We start from the raw sequence: 21,568 nt of genomic DNA on the forward strand, positions 1-21,568 counted from the left end.
TCATCACTTGAGGAAAATATCCAGAGAACATAGCAAAATGGTGTCAGACAAAAAAATGTGAATATCCTACATAAGAAAAATTATTTTAATGCATTACTAGGTGAACTAGGAGACTTTCAGGGAATGGCTGCTGAAACATTTAAAAGAAAACAACACTAATGCATCTCACCTTGACACAGCTCCCTCACTAAACTCAGACTTGGACAGGATATCTCAGTGGGTAGACAAAATCTCGTCTCTCCTTTGACGGTTCTGTAATTTCACCTCTCGACTCAGTGAACATAAATGGTTTTACTGTAACATCCACTGTTTCTTGGAATCCCACATTATGGGAATAGCTAAGTCTGCCTTTAAGAAACTGGGTGTCCTGTTTAGATGTCGAAACTTCTCTTCTGAACTGTTGCTCCATTTATGCATGGGATTGATTTGACCTTGTAAGGAGTACTGCTATCACATTTGGGGTGGTTCTAGCTCTGTATCCTTACTTGACAGAGTAGAGTTGAAAGCAGTCCGCCGTATAAACTGTCCAAGGCCAACTTCCACTTGACCCCTTTGCCCTGTGCTGCAATGATGGTTCACTTTCCCTCTTCTATAGGTATTACTTTGGTTTTTGTTCCCAAGAGCTGGCTGCATGTGTACCCCCACCACCAGCTAGACCAGGCAGTACTCTGCAAGCTGCTGCACCACATGATTATTGTGTGGCCATCAGCATCTTAGGGGTAGGCCATTTTGATACTTGCTTCTTTCCCTACGTGTCGAAGGTTTGGAAAACTCTACCTTCTCATGTCTTTCCCAATAACTATGACCTGGCACATTTCAAAAGACAGGTTTTTCACTCACAAAAATTTGTAAATACTTTCCCTTGTCTTTCTTTTTTCTGTTTCATAATTCTCTCTATATTTCAATTAAGGCCCTGCCTTGATGTGGACTTTTGTCCATGACTGAAACCTTCAACATAAAAGTAAAAAAAGTCATTCCCAAACAAAGATTGGATAGATAACTACACATTAGGAATGGTGATGGAGATCAGTAATATAAATCAACAAGACATGCACTGAACTCTTCATACTAACCCTGCCTTTATGGCAAATCTTAGATATGTAATGGTGCTTCTCCAAGTAAAATAATTTTACTTATTGAAAATAGTGTCGTTATTTATATATTTGCTCCATCTGTATTATACTTATTATTGGCATTTTATCAGTACATTATGGAAATTGTCACTTTTGTGTTTAGGAAAGGTGTTTGTACATTTTTTGATTAGTTTATTATTTGTTGGGTCAGAAATTTGATCTGTATCAATGTATCTCCATGTGTGTAATGGGAATCCATGGGGAATATGGATTAACTCATTTGCTTATTGATCAACTTTTGAGGAAAGTGTTTATTTCTTTAAGTGGAAAATGACTGTCATTAATCACTTTATTTTACTTGTATAGAATTGTAACTGTAATATTTGCAAAAATTATGAATAGTAAAGGTAGAGATAATTTTATATCTAAATCTTGTAGTTTTCTCTCTTTGATTTTGATTTCTGTATATGAGATGCAGTAATGCCATTAGTATTTTATATTTTTTAGAAATTCTAAATGATGGTTGGTTAGTGATGGAGAAAGATGATACAGTTTATATCTCTTTAGGTGCATTTTAAGGAAATACAAGTGTGATGGTGTGCTAAACTGTGCAGATAACAGTGATGAGACAAAATGTGAAGTAACTTGTGGAGAGGACTTATTCAAATGTGAAACTTCCCCACATTGTATATTAAGGTGAGTCAGTATACCTTAATATTTCTTCATTGGTTTTGTGTCAGTTACTCAGTTTCCTTGCAGCAAAGATAAATTGTTATTTTGTGTCTAATTTTGTTTCTTTCTAAATGTAATGATTACTCTTATTATATTCTTATGTATAGAATACATTTTCATTCTACCGAGAATTCAGTTTGAATGCAACTTTTAGTTTTGGTTTGTGAATTTATTTTTATCGCTTCTTGATTACTCATTTTAGTAAGGACAGATCTTAAGGGCCAAGTGACATATTTACAGTCTTTATGATTGGGTTTAACCCGGTTAGAATATGTAGAAAAAGTTCCAGGCCAGTCTGATATGAGGAGCAATGACGTCTGTGTATGTTGTGAAAATTGATGAGAAAATTCTTAATACCACATATACTCCTGTGGTAATCTAGTTATTTAGACCAAATTTTAGGCAACTTGTACATGAATAATATTTTTGAGTGGTTGAAATCCAGACAGGATAGCTGTTATCTTAAAACGTGAAAAATATTTGTCAGTCAGTACCAGTATGGTATAGTATATTTTTAGATAAATTTAAAGGAATTCAGACAGCAACTGACCATTAGTATCTTTTAAAAGCTGTCTGCGATAGTGGAGATCAGAAGTTCGTAGATTAGCATGATAAGAGTAGACAGATATTTCACAAAGAATATTAATGTCAATTTTTTATGTAATGAGGGAGACAGCAGATCATTGTGTCCTTTTACATGCTGTATGTGATATTGAAAAATCATCTGTCTATTTTATTTGTATCTCTGATGCCCATTCCCTCTGGGAACTCCCATCAAGGAATGGTTACAGCAAAAGAGTCTCCACTTATCCTTGTCCTTACATGCCTCTCTTGCATACACCATTCCATGCATTCTTCCGCTGTTTCTCTCCCTCCAGTATTCCTCTACCCTATTTTCCCATGTCACAGGTGTTCTTCCACTCATACCATCCTCTTTGATTGTACTATCATACACTCTCCTTGTAAACTCCCAGTCTTGCATTCTTCCCACATGCCCAAACCCCCTCACATTATTACATTTCACCCATTCTCCCACTTCACAATTCATTCCCTTTGCATTCCTCACCATACCACATCTTTCATACACCATTTCATTTCTTTCTTCATTCCATCTACTCACGCCATGTGCTCTTCTCAATTAGCTCATTTCCACAGCTTTGATTTTTTACCTCTGTGTCTCATCACAAGTCCATGTTTCGGCTGCATATGTCAGGGTTAGGAGGACTATGCTGTCTCTTAATCTTCCCTTCACTTCCATATCTACACCTCTACCCTTCATTATTCTGTTAAGGAACCCAATGACTCTTCTTCCGTGTACTGCTCTCACCCTTATCTTCCCCTCCATATCACTACACTTAGCTAAGACAACCCCCAGATACTTAAATTTCCCCACTTCTTCCAGTTCCACCCCCTACCCCTCAGTGTCCACAGCACAATTTAGTACACTTTTTTCTTTCACTCGAAATGGTTTTACAAAATCTATACTTTCACTCCGCTTCCTTTCAAATACCATTACTTTACTTTTACTTGCATTTACCTTCAATCTCTTCCACTTATGCCCATCATGAAACACATTTGCAACCTTCTGCAATTCCTCTTCACTCTCTGTAGACAACACAGCATCATCCTCAAACAAACTTGCCACTAACCACCATATCTCACTGCCACACTCCATCTCTTCACACCTTTTCCCTAATTTTGCTTTCATCTCTTATCATTCTATCCATATTATTTATTTATATTTTATTTATTATACTTTGTCGCTGTCTCCCGCGTTAGTGAAGTAGCGCAAGGAAACAGATGAAAGAATGGCCCAACCCACCCACATACACATGTATATACATACATCTCCACATACGCACATATACATACCTATACATCTCAATGTATACATATATATACACACAGACGTATACATATATACACATGTACATTATTCACACTGCCTTTATTCATTCCCGTCGCCACCCCGCTACATATGAAATAACAACCCCCTCCCCCTGCATGTGTGCGAGGTAGCACTAGGAAAAGACAACAAAGGCCACATTCGTTCGCACCCAGTCTCTAGCTGTCATGTATAATGCACCGAAACCACAGCTCCCTTTCCACATCCAGGACCCACAAAACTTTCCATGGTTTACCCCGGATGCTTCACATGCCCTGGTTCAATCCATTTACAGCACGTTGACCCCAGTATACCACATCATTACAATTCACTCTATTCCTTGCATGCCTTTCACCCTCCTGCATGTTCAGGCCCTGATCACTCAAAAAAATCTTTTTCACTCCATCTCTCCACCTCCAATTTGGTCTCCCACTTCTCCTCGTTCCCTCCACCTCTGACACATATATCCTTTGTCAATCTTTCCTCACTCATTCTCTCCATGTGACCAAACCATTTCAAAACACCCTCTTCTGCTCCCCAACCACACTCTTTTTATTACCACACATCTCTCTTACCCTTTCGTTACTTACTCAATCAAACCACCTTACACCTCATATTGTCCCCAAACATCTCATTTCCAGCACATCCACCCTCCTCCGCACAACTCTATCTATACCCCATGCCTCGCAATCATATAACACTATTCCTTCAAACATACCCATTCTTGCTTTCCAAGATAACGTTCTTGACTTCCACACATTCGCCAACGCTCCCAGAACTTTCGCCCCCTCCCCCACCCTATGATTCACTTCTGCTTTCATGGTTCCATCCGCTGCTAAATCCACTCCCAGATATCTAAAATACTTCACTTCCTCCAGTTTTTCTCCATTCAACCCTACTGAACCTAATAAACTTGCTCTTATTCACATTTACTCTCAGCTTTCTTCTTTCACACACTTTACCAAACTCAGTCACCAGCTTCTGCAGTTTCTCACCGGAATCAGTCACTAGCGCTGTATCATCAGCAAACAGCAACTGACTCACTTCCCAAGCTCTCTCATCCACAACAGACTGCATACTTGCCCCTCTTTCCAAAACTCTTGCATTCACCTCCCTAACAACCCCATCCATAAACAAATTAAACAACCATGGAGACATCATGCACCCCTGCCACAAATCAACATTCACTGAGAACCACTCACTTTCCTCTCTTCCTACATGTACATATGCCGTACATCCTTGATAAAAACTTTTCACTGCTTCTACCAACTTACCTCCCACACCATATATTCTTAAAACCTTCCACAGAGCAACTCTATCAACTCTTTCATATGCCTTCTCCAGATCCATAATTGCTATGTACAAATCCATTTGCTTTTCTTAAGTATTTCTCACATACATTCTTCAAAGCAAACACCTGATCCACACATCTTCTACCACTTCTGAAATCACACTGCTCTTCCCCAATCTGATGCTCTATACATGCCTTCACCCTCTCAATCAATACCCTCCCATATAATTTCCCAGGAATACTCAACAAACTTATACCTCTGTAATTTGAGCACTCACTTTTATCCCCTTTGCCTTTGTACAATGGCACTATGCATGCATTCCGCCAATCCTCAGGCACCTCACCATGAGTCATACATACATTGAATAACCTTACCAACCAGTGAACAACACAGTCACCTCCTTTTTTAATAAATTCCACTGGAAGACCATCCAAACCCGCTGCCTTGCCGGCTTTCATCTTCCGCAAAGCTTTTACTACTTCTTCTCTATTTACCAAATCATTCTCCCTAACCCTCTCACTTTGCACACCACCTCGACCATCTTCCGCAAAGCTTTTACTACCTCTTCTCTATTTACCAAATCATTCCCCCTAACCCTCTCACCTTGCACACCACCTCGACCAAAACACCTTACATCTGCCACTCTATCATCAAACACATTCAACAAACCTTCAAAATACTCACTCCATCTCCTTCTCACATCACCACTACATGTTATCACCTCCCCATTACCCCCCTTCCTAAATGTTCCCATTTGTTCCCTTGTCTTACACACTTTATTTATAGCTTTCCAAAACATCTTTTTATTCTCCCTAAGATTTAATGGTACTCTCTCACCCCAACTCTCATTTGCCCTCATTTTCACCTCTTGCACCTTTCTGTTGACCTCCTTTCTCTTTCTTTTATACATCTCCCACTCATTTGCTCCATTTCCCTGCAAAACTCATCCAAATGCCTCTCTCTTCTCTTTCACTAGTAATCTTACTTCTTCATCCCACCACTCACTACCCTTTCCAATCTGTCTGCCTCCCACGCTTCTCATGCCACAAGTATCTTTTGCGTAAGCCATCACTGCTTCCCTAAGTACATCCCATTCCTCCCCCACTCTCCTAACGTCCTTTACTCTCACATTTTTCCATTCTGCACTCCGTCTCTCTTGGTACTTCCTCACACAAGTCTCCTTCCCAAGCTCACTTACTCTCATAACTCTCTTCATCCAAACATTCTCTCTTCTTTTCTGAAAACCTTTACAACTCTTCAGCTTTGCCTCCACATGATAATGATCAGACATCCTTCCAGTTGCACCTCTAACCACATTAACATCCAAAAGTCTCTCTTTCACGCGCCTATCAATTAACATGTAATCCAATTATGATCTTTGGCCATCTCTCCTACTCATATACGTATATTTATATATTTAATTGTTTATTATTCTTTGTCGCTGTCTCCCACATTAGTGAGATAGCGCAAGAAAACACATGAAAGAATGGCCCAACCCACCCACATACACATGTATATACATACATGCCCACACATGCACATATACATACCTATACATCTCAGTGTATACATATATACACAGAGACATATACATATATACACATGTACATAATTCATACTGTCTGCCCTTATTCATTCCTGTCGCCACCCCGCCACACGTGAAATGAAAACCCCCTCCCCTTCATGTGCGTGAGGCAGCGGGAGGAAAAGACAACAAAGGCCACATTCGTTCACACTCAGTCTCTAGTTGTCATGTATAATGCACCGAAACCACAGCTCCCTTTCCACATCCAGTCCCCACAAAACAGGAATGGGAGCTGTGGTTTCGGTGCATTATACATGACAGCTAGAGACTGAGTGTGAACGAATGTGGCCTTTGTCGTCTTTTCCTACCACTACCTTGCGCACATGAGGGGGAGGGGGTTTTCATTTCATGTGTGATGGGGTGGCGACGAGAATGAATAAGGGCAGACAGTATGAATTATGTACATATATATATATTTATTATCCCTGGGGATAGGGGAAAAAGAATACTTCCCACGTATTCCCTGCGTGTCGTAGAAGGCGACTAAAAGGGAAGGGAGCGGGGGGCTGGAAATCCTCCCCTCTCTTTTTTTTAATTTTCCAAAAGCAGGAACAGAGAAGGGGGCCAGGTGAGGATATTCCCTCAAAGGTCCAGTCCTCTGTTCTTAACGCTACCTTGCTAACGCGGGAAATGGCGAATAGTTTGAAAGAAAAAAATATATATGTTTATATGTCTGCGTATGTATATATACGTATACTTATGTATATCTCTCTTTTTAAACCAGGTATTTCCAGTCACCAGTCCTTTTTCAGCACACAAATCTACAAGCTCTTTACCATTTCCATTTACAACAATGAATACCCCATGTATGCCAATAATCCTCTCAACTTCCACATTACTCACCTTTGCATTCAAATCACCCATCACTATAACCCGGTCTTGTGCATCAAAACTACTAACACACTCACTCAGCTGCTCCCAAAACACTTGCCTCATGATCTTTCTTCTCATTCCCTGGTGCATAGGCACCAATAATCACCCATCTCTCTCCATCTACTTTCAGTTTTACCCATATCAGTCTAGAGTTTACATTCTTACACTCCGTCACATAATCCCACAACTCCTGTTTCAGGAGTAGTGCTCCTCCTTCCCTTGCTCTTGTCCTCTCACCAACCACTGATTTTACTTCCAAAACATTCCCAAACCACTCTTCCCCTTTACCCTTGAGCTTCGTTTTACTCCGAATCAAAACATCCAGGTTCCTCTCCTCAAACATACTACCTATCTCTTCTTTTTCTCATCTTGGTTACACCCACACACATTTAGACACCCCAATCTGAGCGAGAAGGATGAGCACTCCCCGCGTGACTCCTTCTGTTTCCCCTTTTAGAAAGTTAGAATACAAGGAGGGAAGGGTTTCTAGCCCCCTGCTCCCGTCCCCTTTAGTCTCCTTCTACGACACGTGAGGAATGCGTTGGAAGTATTCTTTCTCCCTATCCCCTGATGATGCAGTGCTGGTGGCTGATTCGTGTGAGAAACTGCAGAAGCTGGTGACTGAGTTTGGTAAAGTGTGTGAAAGAAGAAAGCTGAAAGTAAATGTGAATAAGAGCAAGGTTATTAGGTACAGTAGGGTTGAGGGACAAGTCAGTTGAGAGGTAAGTTTCAATGGAGAAAAACTGGAGGAAGTGAAGTGTTTTAGATATCTGGGAGTGGATTTGGCAGCGGATTGAACCATGGAAGCGGAAATGAGTTACAGGGAGCATTCAAAAAATGTATGGAAGGCAAGAACATTATCTTGGAAAGCAAAAATGGGTATGTTTGAAGGAATACTGGTTCCAGCAATGTTATATGGTTGCGAGGGGTGTGGGCTATAGATAGAGTTGTGCGGAGGAAGGTGGATGTGTTGGAAATGAGATGTTTGAGGACAATATGCGGTGTGAGGTGGTTTGATCAAGTAAGTAATGAAATGGTAAGAGAGATGTGTGGAAATAAGAAGAGTGTGGTTGAGAGAGCAGAAGAGGGTATTTTGAAATGGTTTGGTCACATGAAGAGAATGAGTGAGGAAAGATTGACAAAGAGGATATTTGTGTCAGAGGTGGAGAGAACAAGGAGAAGTGGGAGACTAAATTGGAGGTGGAAGGATGGGGTGAAAAAGATTTTGAGCGATTGGGGCCTGAACATGCAGTAGGGTGAAAAGTGTTCTAGGAATAGAGTGAATTGGAATGGTGTGGTATACTGGGGTGGACGTGCTGTCAATGGATTGAACCAGGGCATGTGAAGCATCTTGGGTAAACCAGGGGAAGTTTTGTGGGCCTGGATGTGGAAAGGGAGCTGTGGTTTTGGTGCATTATACATGACAGCTAGAAACTGCGTCTGAACGAATGTGGCCTTTGTTGTCTTTTCCTAGCGCTACTTCGCGCACATGAGGGGGGAGGGGGTTTTCATTTTCATGTGTGGTGGGGTGGCGACAGGAATGAATAAGGGCAGACAGTATGAATTTTTTTTTTTTTTTTTTCATACTATTCGCCATTTCCCGCGATAGCGAGGTAGCGTTAAGAACAGAGGACTGGGCCTTTGAGGGAATATCCTCACCTGGCCCCCTTCTCTGTTCCTTCTTTTGGAAAATTAAAAAAAGAAACGAGAGGGGAGGATTTCCAGCCCCCCGCTCCCTTCCCTTTTAGTTGCCTTCTACGACACGCAGGGAATACGTGGGAAGTATTCTTTCTCCCCTATCCCCAGGGATAAGTATGAATTATATACATGTGTATATATGTATATGTCTGTTTATGTATATATATGTATATGTTGAAATGTATAGATATGTATATGTGCTTGTGTGGATGTGTATGTATATGCATGTGTATGTAGGTGGGTTAGGCCATTCTTTCGTCTGTTTCATTGTGCTACCTCACTAACGTGGGAGACAGTGACAAAGTACAATAAATATAAATAGATATAGATGTGTGTGTATGGGCATTTATGTATATATATGTGTATATGAGTGGTTGGGACATTCTTCGTCTGTTTCCTTGTGCTACCTTGCTGAAGCGGGAAACAGCGATTAAGTGTAATAGATTAAGTATAATTAATCGCCATCTCCTGCATCAGCAAGATAGCACATAGAAACAGATGAGGAAAGGCCCAACCCACCCACATACACATGTATATACATTAACGCCTATGCACACACATTCTTTTTTATTATACTTAACCTCCGTCTCCTGCATTAGTGAGGTAGAGGAAAGAAACAGAGGAGGAATGGCCCAACCCACCCATGTACACATGGATATACATAAATGCCTACACATGCACATATACATGCATGCACATTTCACCATATACATACACAGACATAAACATATATACACCTGTACATATTCATACTTGCTGCCTTCATCCATTCCTGTCGCCACCCTGCCACACGTGAAATAGCATCCCCCCCTCCAGCGAGGTAGCACCAAGAACAGACAAAAAAATCCACATTCTTTCTCACTCAGTCTTTATCTGTCATATACATTATTTATTCATTTATTTATTTATTTTGCTTTGTCGCTGTCTCCCACGTTAGCGAGGTAGCGCAAGGAAATGGACGAAAGAATTGCCCAACCCACCCACAAACACATGTATATACATACACGTCCACACACGCAAATATACATATGTATACATCTCAATGTACACATATGTATACACACACAGACATATACATATATACACATGTACATAATTCATACTGTATCCCTTTATTTATTCCCATCGCCACCCCACCACACATGGAATAACAACCCCCTCCCCCCTCATGTGTGAGAGGTAGCACTAGGAAAAGACAACAAAGGCTCCATTCGTTCACACTCAGTCTCTAGCTGTCATGTAATAATGCACCGAAACCACAGCTCCCTTTCCACATCCAGGCCCCACAGAACTTTCCATGGTTTACCCCATATGCTTCACATGCCCTGGTTCAATCCATTGACAGCACGTCGACCCCGGTATACCACATCGTTCCAGTTCACTCTATTCCTTGCAGGCCTTTCACCCTCCTGCATGTTCAGGCCCCGATCACTCAAAATCTTTTTCACTTCATCTTTCCACCTCCAATTTGGTCTCCCACTTCTCCTCGTTCCCTCTACCTCTGACACATATATCCTCTTAGTCAATCTTTCCTCACTCATTCTCTCCATGTGACCAAACCATTTCAAAACACCCTCTTTTGCTCTCTCAACCACACTCTTTTTATTTCCACACATCTCTCTTACCCTTACATTACTTACTCAATCAAACCACCTCACACCACATATTGTCCTCAAACATCTCATTTCCAAAACATCCACCCACCTGCGCACAACTCTATCCATAGCCCACGCCTCGCAACCATACAACATTGTTGGAACCACTATTCCTTCAAACATGCCCATTTTTGCTTTCCGAGATAAAGTTCTCGACTTCCAAACATTCTTCAAGGCTCCCAGAACTTTCGCCCCCTCCCCCACCCTATGATTCACTTCCACTACCATGGTTCCATCCGCTGCCAGATCCACTCCCAGATATCTAAAACACTTATCTTCCTCCAGTTTTCCTCCATTCATACTTACCTCCTAATTGACTTGACCCTCAGCCCTACTGTATCTAATAACCTTGCTCTTATTCACATTTACTCTTAACTTTCTTCTTTCACACACTTTACCAAACTCAGTCACCAGCTTTTGCAGTTTCTCATATGAATCAGCCACCAGCATTGTATCATCAGTGAACAACAACTGACTCACTTCCCAAGCTGTCTCATCCACAACAGACTGCATACTTGCCCCTCTTTCCAAAACTCTTGCGTTCTCCTCCCTAACAACCCCATCCATAAACAGATTAAACAACCATGGAGACATCACACACCCCTGCCGCAAACCTACATTCACTGAGAACCAATCACTTTCCTCTCTTCCTACACATACACATGCCTTACATCCTCGATAAAAAGTTTTCACTGCTTCTAACAACTTGCCTCCCACACCATGTATTCTTAATACCTTCCACAGAGCATCTCTATCAACTCTATCATATGCCTTCCCCAGATCCATAAATGCTACATACAAATCCATTTGCTTTTCTAAGTATTTCTCACATACATTCTTCAAAGCAAACACCTGATCCACACATCCTCTACCACTTCTGAAACCGCACTGCTCTTCCCCAATCTGATGCTCTGTACATGCCTTCACCCTCTCAATCAATACCCTCCCATATAATTTCCCAGGAATACTCAACAAACATATACCTCTGTAATTTGAGCACTCACTCTTATCCCCTTTGCCTTTGTACAATGGCACCATGCAAGCATTCCCCCAATCCTCAGGCACCTCACCATGAATCATACATACATTAAATAACCTTAGCAACCAGTCAACAATACAGTCACCCCGTTTTTGTATAAATTCCACTGCAGTACCATCCAAACCTGCTGCCTTGCCGGCTTTCATCTTCTGCAAAGCTTTTACTACCTCTTCTCTGTTTACCAAATCATTTTTCCTAACCCTCTCACTTTGCATACCACCTCGACCAAAACACCCTATATCTGCCACTCCATCATCAAACACATTCAACAAACCTTCAAAATACTCACTTCATCTCCTTCTCACATCACCACTACTTGTTATCACCTCCCCATTAGCCCCCTTCACTGAAGTTCCCATTTGCTCCCTTGTCTTATGCATTTTATTTACCTCCTTCCAAAACATCTTTTTATTCTCCCTAAAATTCAAAGATCCTCTCACCCCAACTCTCATTTGTCCTCTTTTTCACCTCTTGCACCTTTCTCTTGACCTCCTGCCTCTTTCTTTTATACATCTCCCACTCATTTGCATTTTTTCCCTGAAGAAATCGTCCAAATACCTCTCCCTTTTCTTTCACTAATAATGTTACTTCTTCATCCCACCACTCACTACCCTTTCTAATCAACCCACCTCCCATGCTTCTCATGCCACAAGCATCTTTTGCACAAGCCATCACTGCTTCCCTAAATACATCCCATTCCTCCCCCACTCCCCTTACCTCCTTTGTTCTCACCTTTTTCCATTTTGTACTCAGTCTCTCCTGGTACTTCCTCACACAAGTCTCCTTCCCAAGCTCACTTACTCTCACCACTCTCTTCACCCCACCATTCTCTCTTCTTTTCTGAAAACCCACCATTCTCTATTCTTTTCTGAAAACTCCTACAAATCTTCACCTTCGCCTCCACAAGATAATGATCAGACATCCCTCCAGTTGCACCTCTCAGCACATTAACATCTAAAAGTCTCTCTTTCGTGCGCCTATCAATTAACACATAATCCAATAACACTCTCTGGCCATCTCTCCTACTTACATACGTATACTTATGTATATCTCTCTTTTTAAACCAGGTATTCCCAATCACCAGTCCTTTTTCAGCACATAAATCTACAAGCTCTTCACCATTTCCATTTACAACACTGAACACCCCATGTATACCAGTTATTCCCTCAACTGCCACATTACTCACCTTTGCATTCAAATCACCCATCACTATAACCCGGTCTTGTGCATCAAAACCACTAACACAATCATTCAGCTGCTCCTAAAACACTTGCCTCTCATGATCTTTCTTCTCATGCCCAGGTGCATATGCACCAATAATCACCCATCTCTCTCCATCAAGTTTCAGTTTTACCCATATCAGTCTAGAATTTACTTTCTTACACTCTATCACATACTCCCACAACTCCTGTTTCAGGAGTAATGCTACTCCTTCCCTTGCTCTTGTCCTCTCACTATCCCTTGACTTTACTCCCAAGACATTCCCAAACCACTCTTCCCTTTTACCCTTGAGCTTCGTTTCACTCAGAGGCAAAACATCCAGGTTCCTTTCCTCAAACATACTACCTATCTCTCCTTTTTTCTCATCTTGGTTACATCCGCACACATTTAGACACCCCAATTTGAGCCTTCGCGGAGGAAATACATACATATATATTATATTTTATTTATTTATTTATTATACTTTGTCGCTGTCTCCCACGTTTGCGAGGTAGCGCAAGGAAACAGACGAAAGAAATGGCCCAACCTCCCCCCCATACACATGTATATACATACGTCCACACACGCAAATATACACACCTACACAGCCTTCCATGGTTTACCCCAGACGCTTCACATGCCTTGATTCAATCCACTGACAGCACGTCAACCCCGGTATACCACATCGCTCCAGTTCACTCTATTCCTTGCCCTCCTTTCACCCTCCTGCATGTTCAGGCCCCGATCACACAAAATCTTTTTCACTCCATCTTTCCACCTCCAATTTGGTCTCCCTCTTCTCCTCGTTCCCTCCACCTCCGACACATATATCCTCTTGGTCAATCTTTCCTCACTCATTCTCTCCATGTGCCCAAACCACTTCAAAACACCCTCTTCTGCTCTCTCAACCACGCTCTTTTTATTTCCACACATCTCTCTTACCCTTATGTTACTCACTCGATCAAACCACCTCACACCACACATTGTCCTCAGACATCTCATTTCCAGCACATCATCCTCCTGCGCACAACTCTATCCATAGCCCACGCCTCGCAACCATACAACATTGTTGGAACCACTATTCCTTCAAACATACCCATTTTTGCTGTCCGAGATAATGTTCTCGACTTCCACACATTCTTCAAGGCCCCCAGAATTTTCGCCCCCTCCCCCACCCTATGATCCACTTCTGCTTCCATGTTTCCATCCGCTGCCAGATCCACTCCCAGATATCTAAAACACTTCACTTCCTCCAGTTTTTCTCCATTCAAACTCACCTCCCAATTGACTTGACCCTCAACCCTACTGTACCTAATAACCTTGCTCTTATTCACATTTACTCTTAACTTTCTTCTTCCACACACTTTACCAAACTCAGTCACCAGCTTCTGCAGTTTCTCACATGAATCAGCCACCAGCGCTGTATCATCAGCGAACAACAACTGACTCACTTCCCAAGCTCTCTCATCCCCAACAGACTTCATACTTGCCCCTCTTTCTAAAACTCTTGCATTTACCTCCCTAACAACCCCATCCATAAACAAATTAAACAACCATGGAGACATCACACACCCCTGCCGCAAACCTACATTCACTGAGAACCAATCACTTTCCTCTCTTCCTACACGTACACATGCCTTACATCCTCGATAAAAACTTTTCACTGCTTCTAGCAACTCTCCTCCCACACCATATATTCTTAATACCTTCCACAGAGCATCTCTATCAACTCTATCATATGCCTTCCCCAGATCCATAAATGCTACATACAAATCCATTTGCTTTTCTAAGTATTTCTCACATACATTCTTCAAAGCAAACACCTGATCCACACATCCTCTACCACTTCTGAAACCACACTGCTCTTCCCCAATCTGATGCTCTGTACATGCCTTCACCCTCTCAATCAATACCCTCCCATCTAATTTACCAGGAATACTCAACAAACTTATACCTCTGTAATTTGAGCACTCACTCTTATCCCCTTTGCCTTTGTACAATGGCACTATGCACGCATTCCGCCAATCCTCAGGCACCTCACCATGAGTCTTTTTTTTTTTTTTTTTTTTTTTTTTTTTGCTGTCTCCCGCGTTTGCGAGGTAGCGCAAGGAAACAGACGAAAGAAATGGCCCAACCCACCCCCATACACATGTATATACATACGTCCACACACGCAAATATACAAACCTACACAGCTTTCCATGGTTTACCCCAGACGCTTCACATGCCTTGATTCAATCCACTGACAGCACGTCAATCCCGGTATACCACATCGCTCCAATTCACTCTATTCCTTGCCCTCCTTTCACCCTCCTGCATGTTCAGGCCCCGATCACACAAAATCTTTTTCACTCCATCTTTCCACCTCCAATTTGGTCTCCCTCTTCTCCTCGTTCCCTCCACCTCCGACACATATATCCTCTTGGTCAATCTTTCCTCACTCATTCTCTCCATGTGCCCAAACCATTTCAAAACACCCTCTTCTGCTCTCTCAACCACGCTCCTTTTATTTCCACACATCTCTCTTACCCTTACGTTACTTACTCGATCAAACCACCTCACACCACACATTGTCCTCAAACATCTCATTTCCAGCACATCCATCCTCCTGCGCACAACTCTATCCATAGTCCACGCCTCGCAACCATACAACATTGTTGGAACCACTATTCCTTCAAACATACCCATTTTTGCTTTCCGAGATAATGTTCTCGACTTCCACACATTCTTCAAGGCTCCCAGAATTTTCGCCCCCTCCCCCACCCTATGATCCACTTCCGCTTCCATGTTTCCATCCGCTGCCAGATCCACTCCCAGATATCTAAAACACTTCACTTCCTCCAGTTTTTCTCCATTCAAACTCACCTCCCAATTGACTAGACCCTCAACCCTACTGTACCTAATAACCTTGCTCTTATTCATACATACATTAAATACATACATTAAATAACCTTACCAACCAGTCAACAATACAGTCACCCCCTTTTTTAATAAATTCCACTGCAATACCATCCAAACCTGCTGCCTTGCCGGCTTTCATCTTCCGCAAAGCTTTCACTACCTCTTCTCTCTTTACCAAATCATTTTCCCTAACCCTCTTACTTTGCACACCACCTCGACCAAAACACCCTATATCTGCCACTCTATCATCAAACACATTCAACAAACCTTCAAAATACTCACTCCATCTCCTTCTCACATCACCACTACTTGTTATCACCTCCCCATTTGCGCCCTTCACTGAAGTTCCCATTTGCTCCCTTGTCTTATGCACTTTATTTACCTCCTTCCAGAACATCTTTTTATCCTCCCTAAAATTTAATGATACTCTCTCACCCCAACTCTCATTTGCCCTTTTTTTCACCTCTTGCACCTTTCTCTTGACCTCCTGTCTCTTTCTTTTATACATCTCCCACTCAATTTCATTTTTTCCTTGCAAAAATCGTCCAAATGCCTCTCTCTTCTCTTTCACTAATACTCTTACTTCTTCATCCCACCACTCACTACCCTTTCTAATCAACCCACCTCCCACTCTTCTCATGCCACAAGCATCTTTTGCGCAATCCATCACTGATTCCCTAAATACATCCCATTCCTCCCCCACTCCCCTTACTTCCATTGTTCTCACCTTTTTCCATTCTGTACTCAGTCTCTCCTGGTACTTCCTCACACAGGTCTCCTTCCCAAGCTCACTTACTCTCACCACCCTCTTCACCCCAACATTCACTCTTCTTTTCTGAAAACCCATACAAATCTTCACCTTAGCCTCCACAAGATAATGATCAGACATCCCTCCAGTTGCACCTCTCAGCACATTAACATCCAAAAGTCTCTCTTCGCACGCCTGTCAATTAACACGTAATCCAATAACGCTCTCTGGCCATCTCTCCTACTTACATAAGTATACTTATGTATATCTCGCTTTTTAAACCAGGTATTCCCAATCATCAGTCCTTTTTCAGCACATAAATCTACAAGCTCTTCACCATTTCCATTTACAACACTGAACACCCCATGTATACCAATTATTCCCTCAACTGCCACATTACTCACCTTTGCATTCAAATCACCCATCACTATAACCCGGTCTCGTGCATCAAAACCACTAACACACTCATTCAGCTGCTCCCAAAACACTTGCCTCTCATGATCTTTCTTCTCATGCCCAGGTGCATATGCACCAATAATCACCCACCTCTCTCCATCAACTTTCAGTTTTACCCATATTAATCGAGAATTTACTTTCTTACATTCTATCACATACTCCTACAACTGTTTCAGGAGTATTGCTACTCCTTCCCATGCTCTTGTCCTCTCACTAACTCCTGACTTTACTCCCCAGACATATATATATATATATATATATATATATATATATATATATATATATATATATATATATATATATATATATGCCAGGAAAATACAAAAGAGGCCACATTTGTTCACACTAAGTCTCTAGCTGTCATGTGTAATGCACCAAAACCACAGCTCCCGTTTCTACATACAGGCCCCACAGACCTTTCCAAGATTTACCCCAGATGTTTCACGTGCCCTGGTTCAATCCATTGACAGCACGTCAACCCCGCTATACCACATCGTTCCAATTCACTCTATTCCTTGCATTCCTTTTACCCTCCTGTATGTTCAGGCCTCTATCACTCAAAATCTTTTTCACTCCTTCCTTCCACCTCCAATTTGGTGTCCCGCTTCTCCCTCTTCCCTTCACCTCTTGACACTATCCAGCAGTTGGCCCCCCATACCATATATTCTTAATGCATCCCATAATATGCTTTCTCCGGATCCATAAAAGCTGTATACTAATTTTTACCTTTTGCTTAATACTTTTCCATGGTCGTCTTTACTATAAAAATCTCATCCACACATCCCCTACCTTTCCTAAAACCTCCTTGCTTTTCACTTATTCTGCATTGTCACTTCCATCACTCCATCAGTTGATATTCTTACATACGATTTTCCTGGTATACTTAACAGACTCATTCCCCTATGATTATTACATGCTACATACAGCTTTCACACATTTTCCTTTGAATGAAGGAATCATGATAGCTTGCCCCTGTCCATAGGCACAATCATCTGTTTCCATGCTAAATTACCTATAAGGTACATCCACTCTATCACACTTTCTCCTCCATACTTCAGCATTTCAGCTATAATCCTATCCACTCCAGGTGCCTATCTTACCTTCAGCCTCATTATTACCCTTTTTACCTCTGTTTGCTATCGGCCCCTGCACTTGTATCCTCTTTCTTATCTCCTCCTTACCCATGCATGTAACAACTGCTGCCTCCTCTTCTTCCACATTTATCAGTTCTTGAAAGTACTCTTTCCATCTTCTTTTCACGTCCTCCTTTTGATTCAGCAATTACCCCTCCTAACTTCTCACAGCAACATTTTCACTCATACATCCACCTCTTTCCTTTTTTACCTCCTTCCAGTATAGTTTCTTATTATCCTGAAACTTTTCAATTAACTTCCAAAATCTTTGTCTACTCTTCTTTGTTTTCCTCTGTCATCTTCTTACATTCTGCCTTCGTATTTTGTATTCTTCCCTCCTCCTTCTCTGAACTTCCACTGATACATTCTTATTAAGAAAACTACCTTATGCCTTTTTCTTTTCTTCCACAGCATTTCTGATTTCTGCTCACCATGCATTGCTCTTTTTAGTTCTGTATCTCACTTCCTTGTATTTAAGTGCTGATTCTACAACCTTTACTAGTATTTCTCCAAACATTTTAAACACCTCATTCACACATGGCTGCATTCCTACATTTACTGCACTTCCATCTAAGCTTTCACTTTCCTTCCTTTCATACTCAAATGTTGACACAGCTTCTTAAGAAAACTCATACCTGGACAGGATATCTCAGTGGGGTAGACAAAATCTTAAGTTTAATGCCACCAAGACCCAATTTCTACCTATCTCTCTATCAAAAGCTTCTCACGACTCTCATTTCTCCTTTGAAGGTTCTGTAATTCCACTTCAACTCAACAGACATACTTGGTATTACTGAAACATCAACTCCTTCTTGGAAACCCCACCTTATGGGAATAGCTTAGTCTGCCTTTAAGAAACTGGGTGTCCTGTTTAGATGTCGAAACTTCTTATCTTCTGAACAGTTGCTTTGTTTATACAAGGGATTGATTTGTCTTTGTATGTGATTCATCCTTGTATGGAGTACTGCTCTCACATTTGGGGTGGTTCTAGCTCCATATCCTTGACAGAGTTAAGTTAAAGGTGGTCTGACTTATAAACTGTCCAAGGTTAACATCCATACTTGACCCCCTTGTCCTACCCTGCAATATTGGTTCATTTTCCCTCTTCTATAGGTATTACTTTGGTTTTATGCTCGTGAGTTGGCTTTTTGTGAGCCCCTACCACTAGGTAGACCACACAATACTCTCCAAGCTGCTGCATCACATGGTTATTGTGTGGCCATCAGCAACTCAAGGGTGGGCCATTTGGTACCTGCTTCTTTCCCTACACATTGAAGCTTGGTAGCTCACTACCTTCTTATGTCTTTCCCAATAACTATAAACTCATACATTTCAAAAGACAGGTCTTGCATGTCCTCAAAAATTCAAAAATACTTTTCCTTTTCTTTTTCCATTTCATAATTTTCTATATTTCAGTTAATGTGGACTTTTGTCCATTACTGGAGCCATCCACATAAAAAAATGAGATATTTCTGAGAGAAAAACTTTGTAAATTTCTTGTGTTACAAAGGAGACATAGATAATGCCAGCCATGGATTTAAAACAAAATATTTATAAAGTCTCCTGAAATGTGTCCAAGTAAATGCTTTTTACCACTCCAGTTGGTAAACCATACCATATTTTCCAGATAAAGAAAAACGCTTTGCTTTATTTGAGGTAAAATGTTTTCCCTGGAGATTTTATCCCATATTATAAATAAAATCAGATGAATGTATCCTTTAGTACCTTATTAGATTAAGATTAATGAAGTATTTGTTAATTTTGAATATCTGTACTAGATCACCATTTCACCTCTCTTCTAAGCTAAATAGATTTAAGTCATTTATGTTGCTTCTCTTAGGATTTTTTTTTAGTCTAGGAATTATTTTGAAAGTTCTCCACATATTAATTCTATCTATATCTTTTTCAAGTGGGGTGACAAAATTGAACACAGTATTCAAGTTGGGGACACAACAGTTAATTGTAAAGATAGAGGATTATTTCCCTGGACAGATTTGATAGCCACACCTTTAAATCCAAGAATTGAGTTTGGTCTTTTAACTTGTTCCATTTACTGCTTACTTTCATTTATGTACTGATAGAAGATTTCCATGTTTGTTTTTGCGTTGCTACTGTCAAAGTTGTCTAATGTTACATATTTTCTGTGAGATTATTTACTTCATTCAACATTTTTCGGAATAGAAGTTGAAGTTTCCTAACATATTGACATCTTTATTTGATCCTGTCTCCCTATAGATTGTACACACTTCAATGTTAATACTGTCGGAGATACTCATTTTTGTACCTCAGTCAATGTTTGTAGTTTAACCTATATCATTTTTAAAAATTAGATTGGTTGTGTTATTTCTTGTATGATTTGCCTATTATTTCTGTAAAGTGTTAGTCCTTGCATAAGCCAATTAGTTTGTTGAATTGAAATCTTCTGACCAAAGTATTGTCATTTCTGGTTTCTGTGTCCTTCAGTATTTCTTCAAATTATTTAGCGTCAAGATAAACTTTATTGTAGTTTTAGTTGGTCTGTATGTTTATATATGTAAAGTGTTTTTATGGCAGTTATGCTTACTGCTAATGTTTATTATTTATTGTGACATAGTTGCCTTATTTGTTTAACATCAAATTTGTTGCTTACAAATATTTCTGTTTCTTATCTGTTTAACATCATATTTGTTGCTTACAGATATTGCTATCCCACCCTGCCTACTTTTTTTATTTGTCAGCTTCAAAGGTTACATATCCTTTTAAATCTGCTTTATTTTGCCTATTTTTCATTCAACCATTTTCAGTAAAATTTATTAGGATTATGTAAGTTGCATATGTTCTCATTTATAGATCTAGTTTTGATTTTTTACTGCTTATCAATTATTATTTATACTCACATTTTAATAGTTCTTGCCAGGCTGGATTAAGTAAGGGAGATGCAAGAATCTTCATTCATTTCCCAATCTACAATTTCTGTATGCATCAAAATACCTGCATACTATGGGATGCTTGAATTAACTCTATTTTCCTATGGTTTTTGTCACTGTAGCTTCCAAAATAATACATCCTTGTACACAGTTTCAGATGTTTATTCCTGCGCTTATTACCAAATTTGCACTTACCTCTCCGGTAATACTTACATGTCATATAACCCCAAATTTTATGTTTTGATTTTTCCTTTTTCCTGTTTCTTACCTGTTGCCTCTATTTTTACATATCGTTTGTTGATGTTGTCCCTTTGTTGCCCAATTCTTCTGTCTATCCTATCTTAGAGCTTTCAAGTTGACTGACCAGAAATTCTGTGTCCTCAGTCTCTGTG

General features: G+C 40.6%; 1 protein-coding gene across 1 annotated transcript in view; it reads left to right on the plus strand.

The window, feature by feature from the left end:
• LRP1 (LDL receptor protein 1) overlaps positions 1 to 21,568 on the plus strand; it is a 1,167,923-nt gene that overhangs the window by 903,803 nt on the left and 242,552 nt on the right. Inside the window, exon 57 of the mRNA XM_071663699.1 lies at positions 1,641 to 1,769. Coding sequence (XP_071519800.1) covers positions 1,641 to 1,769 — 129 coding nt within the window. The remainder of the gene's footprint in view (positions 1 to 1,640; positions 1,770 to 21,568) is intronic.

This window comes from Panulirus ornatus, chromosome 1 (assembly GCF_036320965.1).
Source record: "Panulirus ornatus isolate Po-2019 chromosome 1, ASM3632096v1, whole genome shotgun sequence".
Taxonomy (NCBI): Eukaryota; Metazoa; Arthropoda; class Malacostraca; order Decapoda; family Palinuridae; genus Panulirus; species Panulirus ornatus.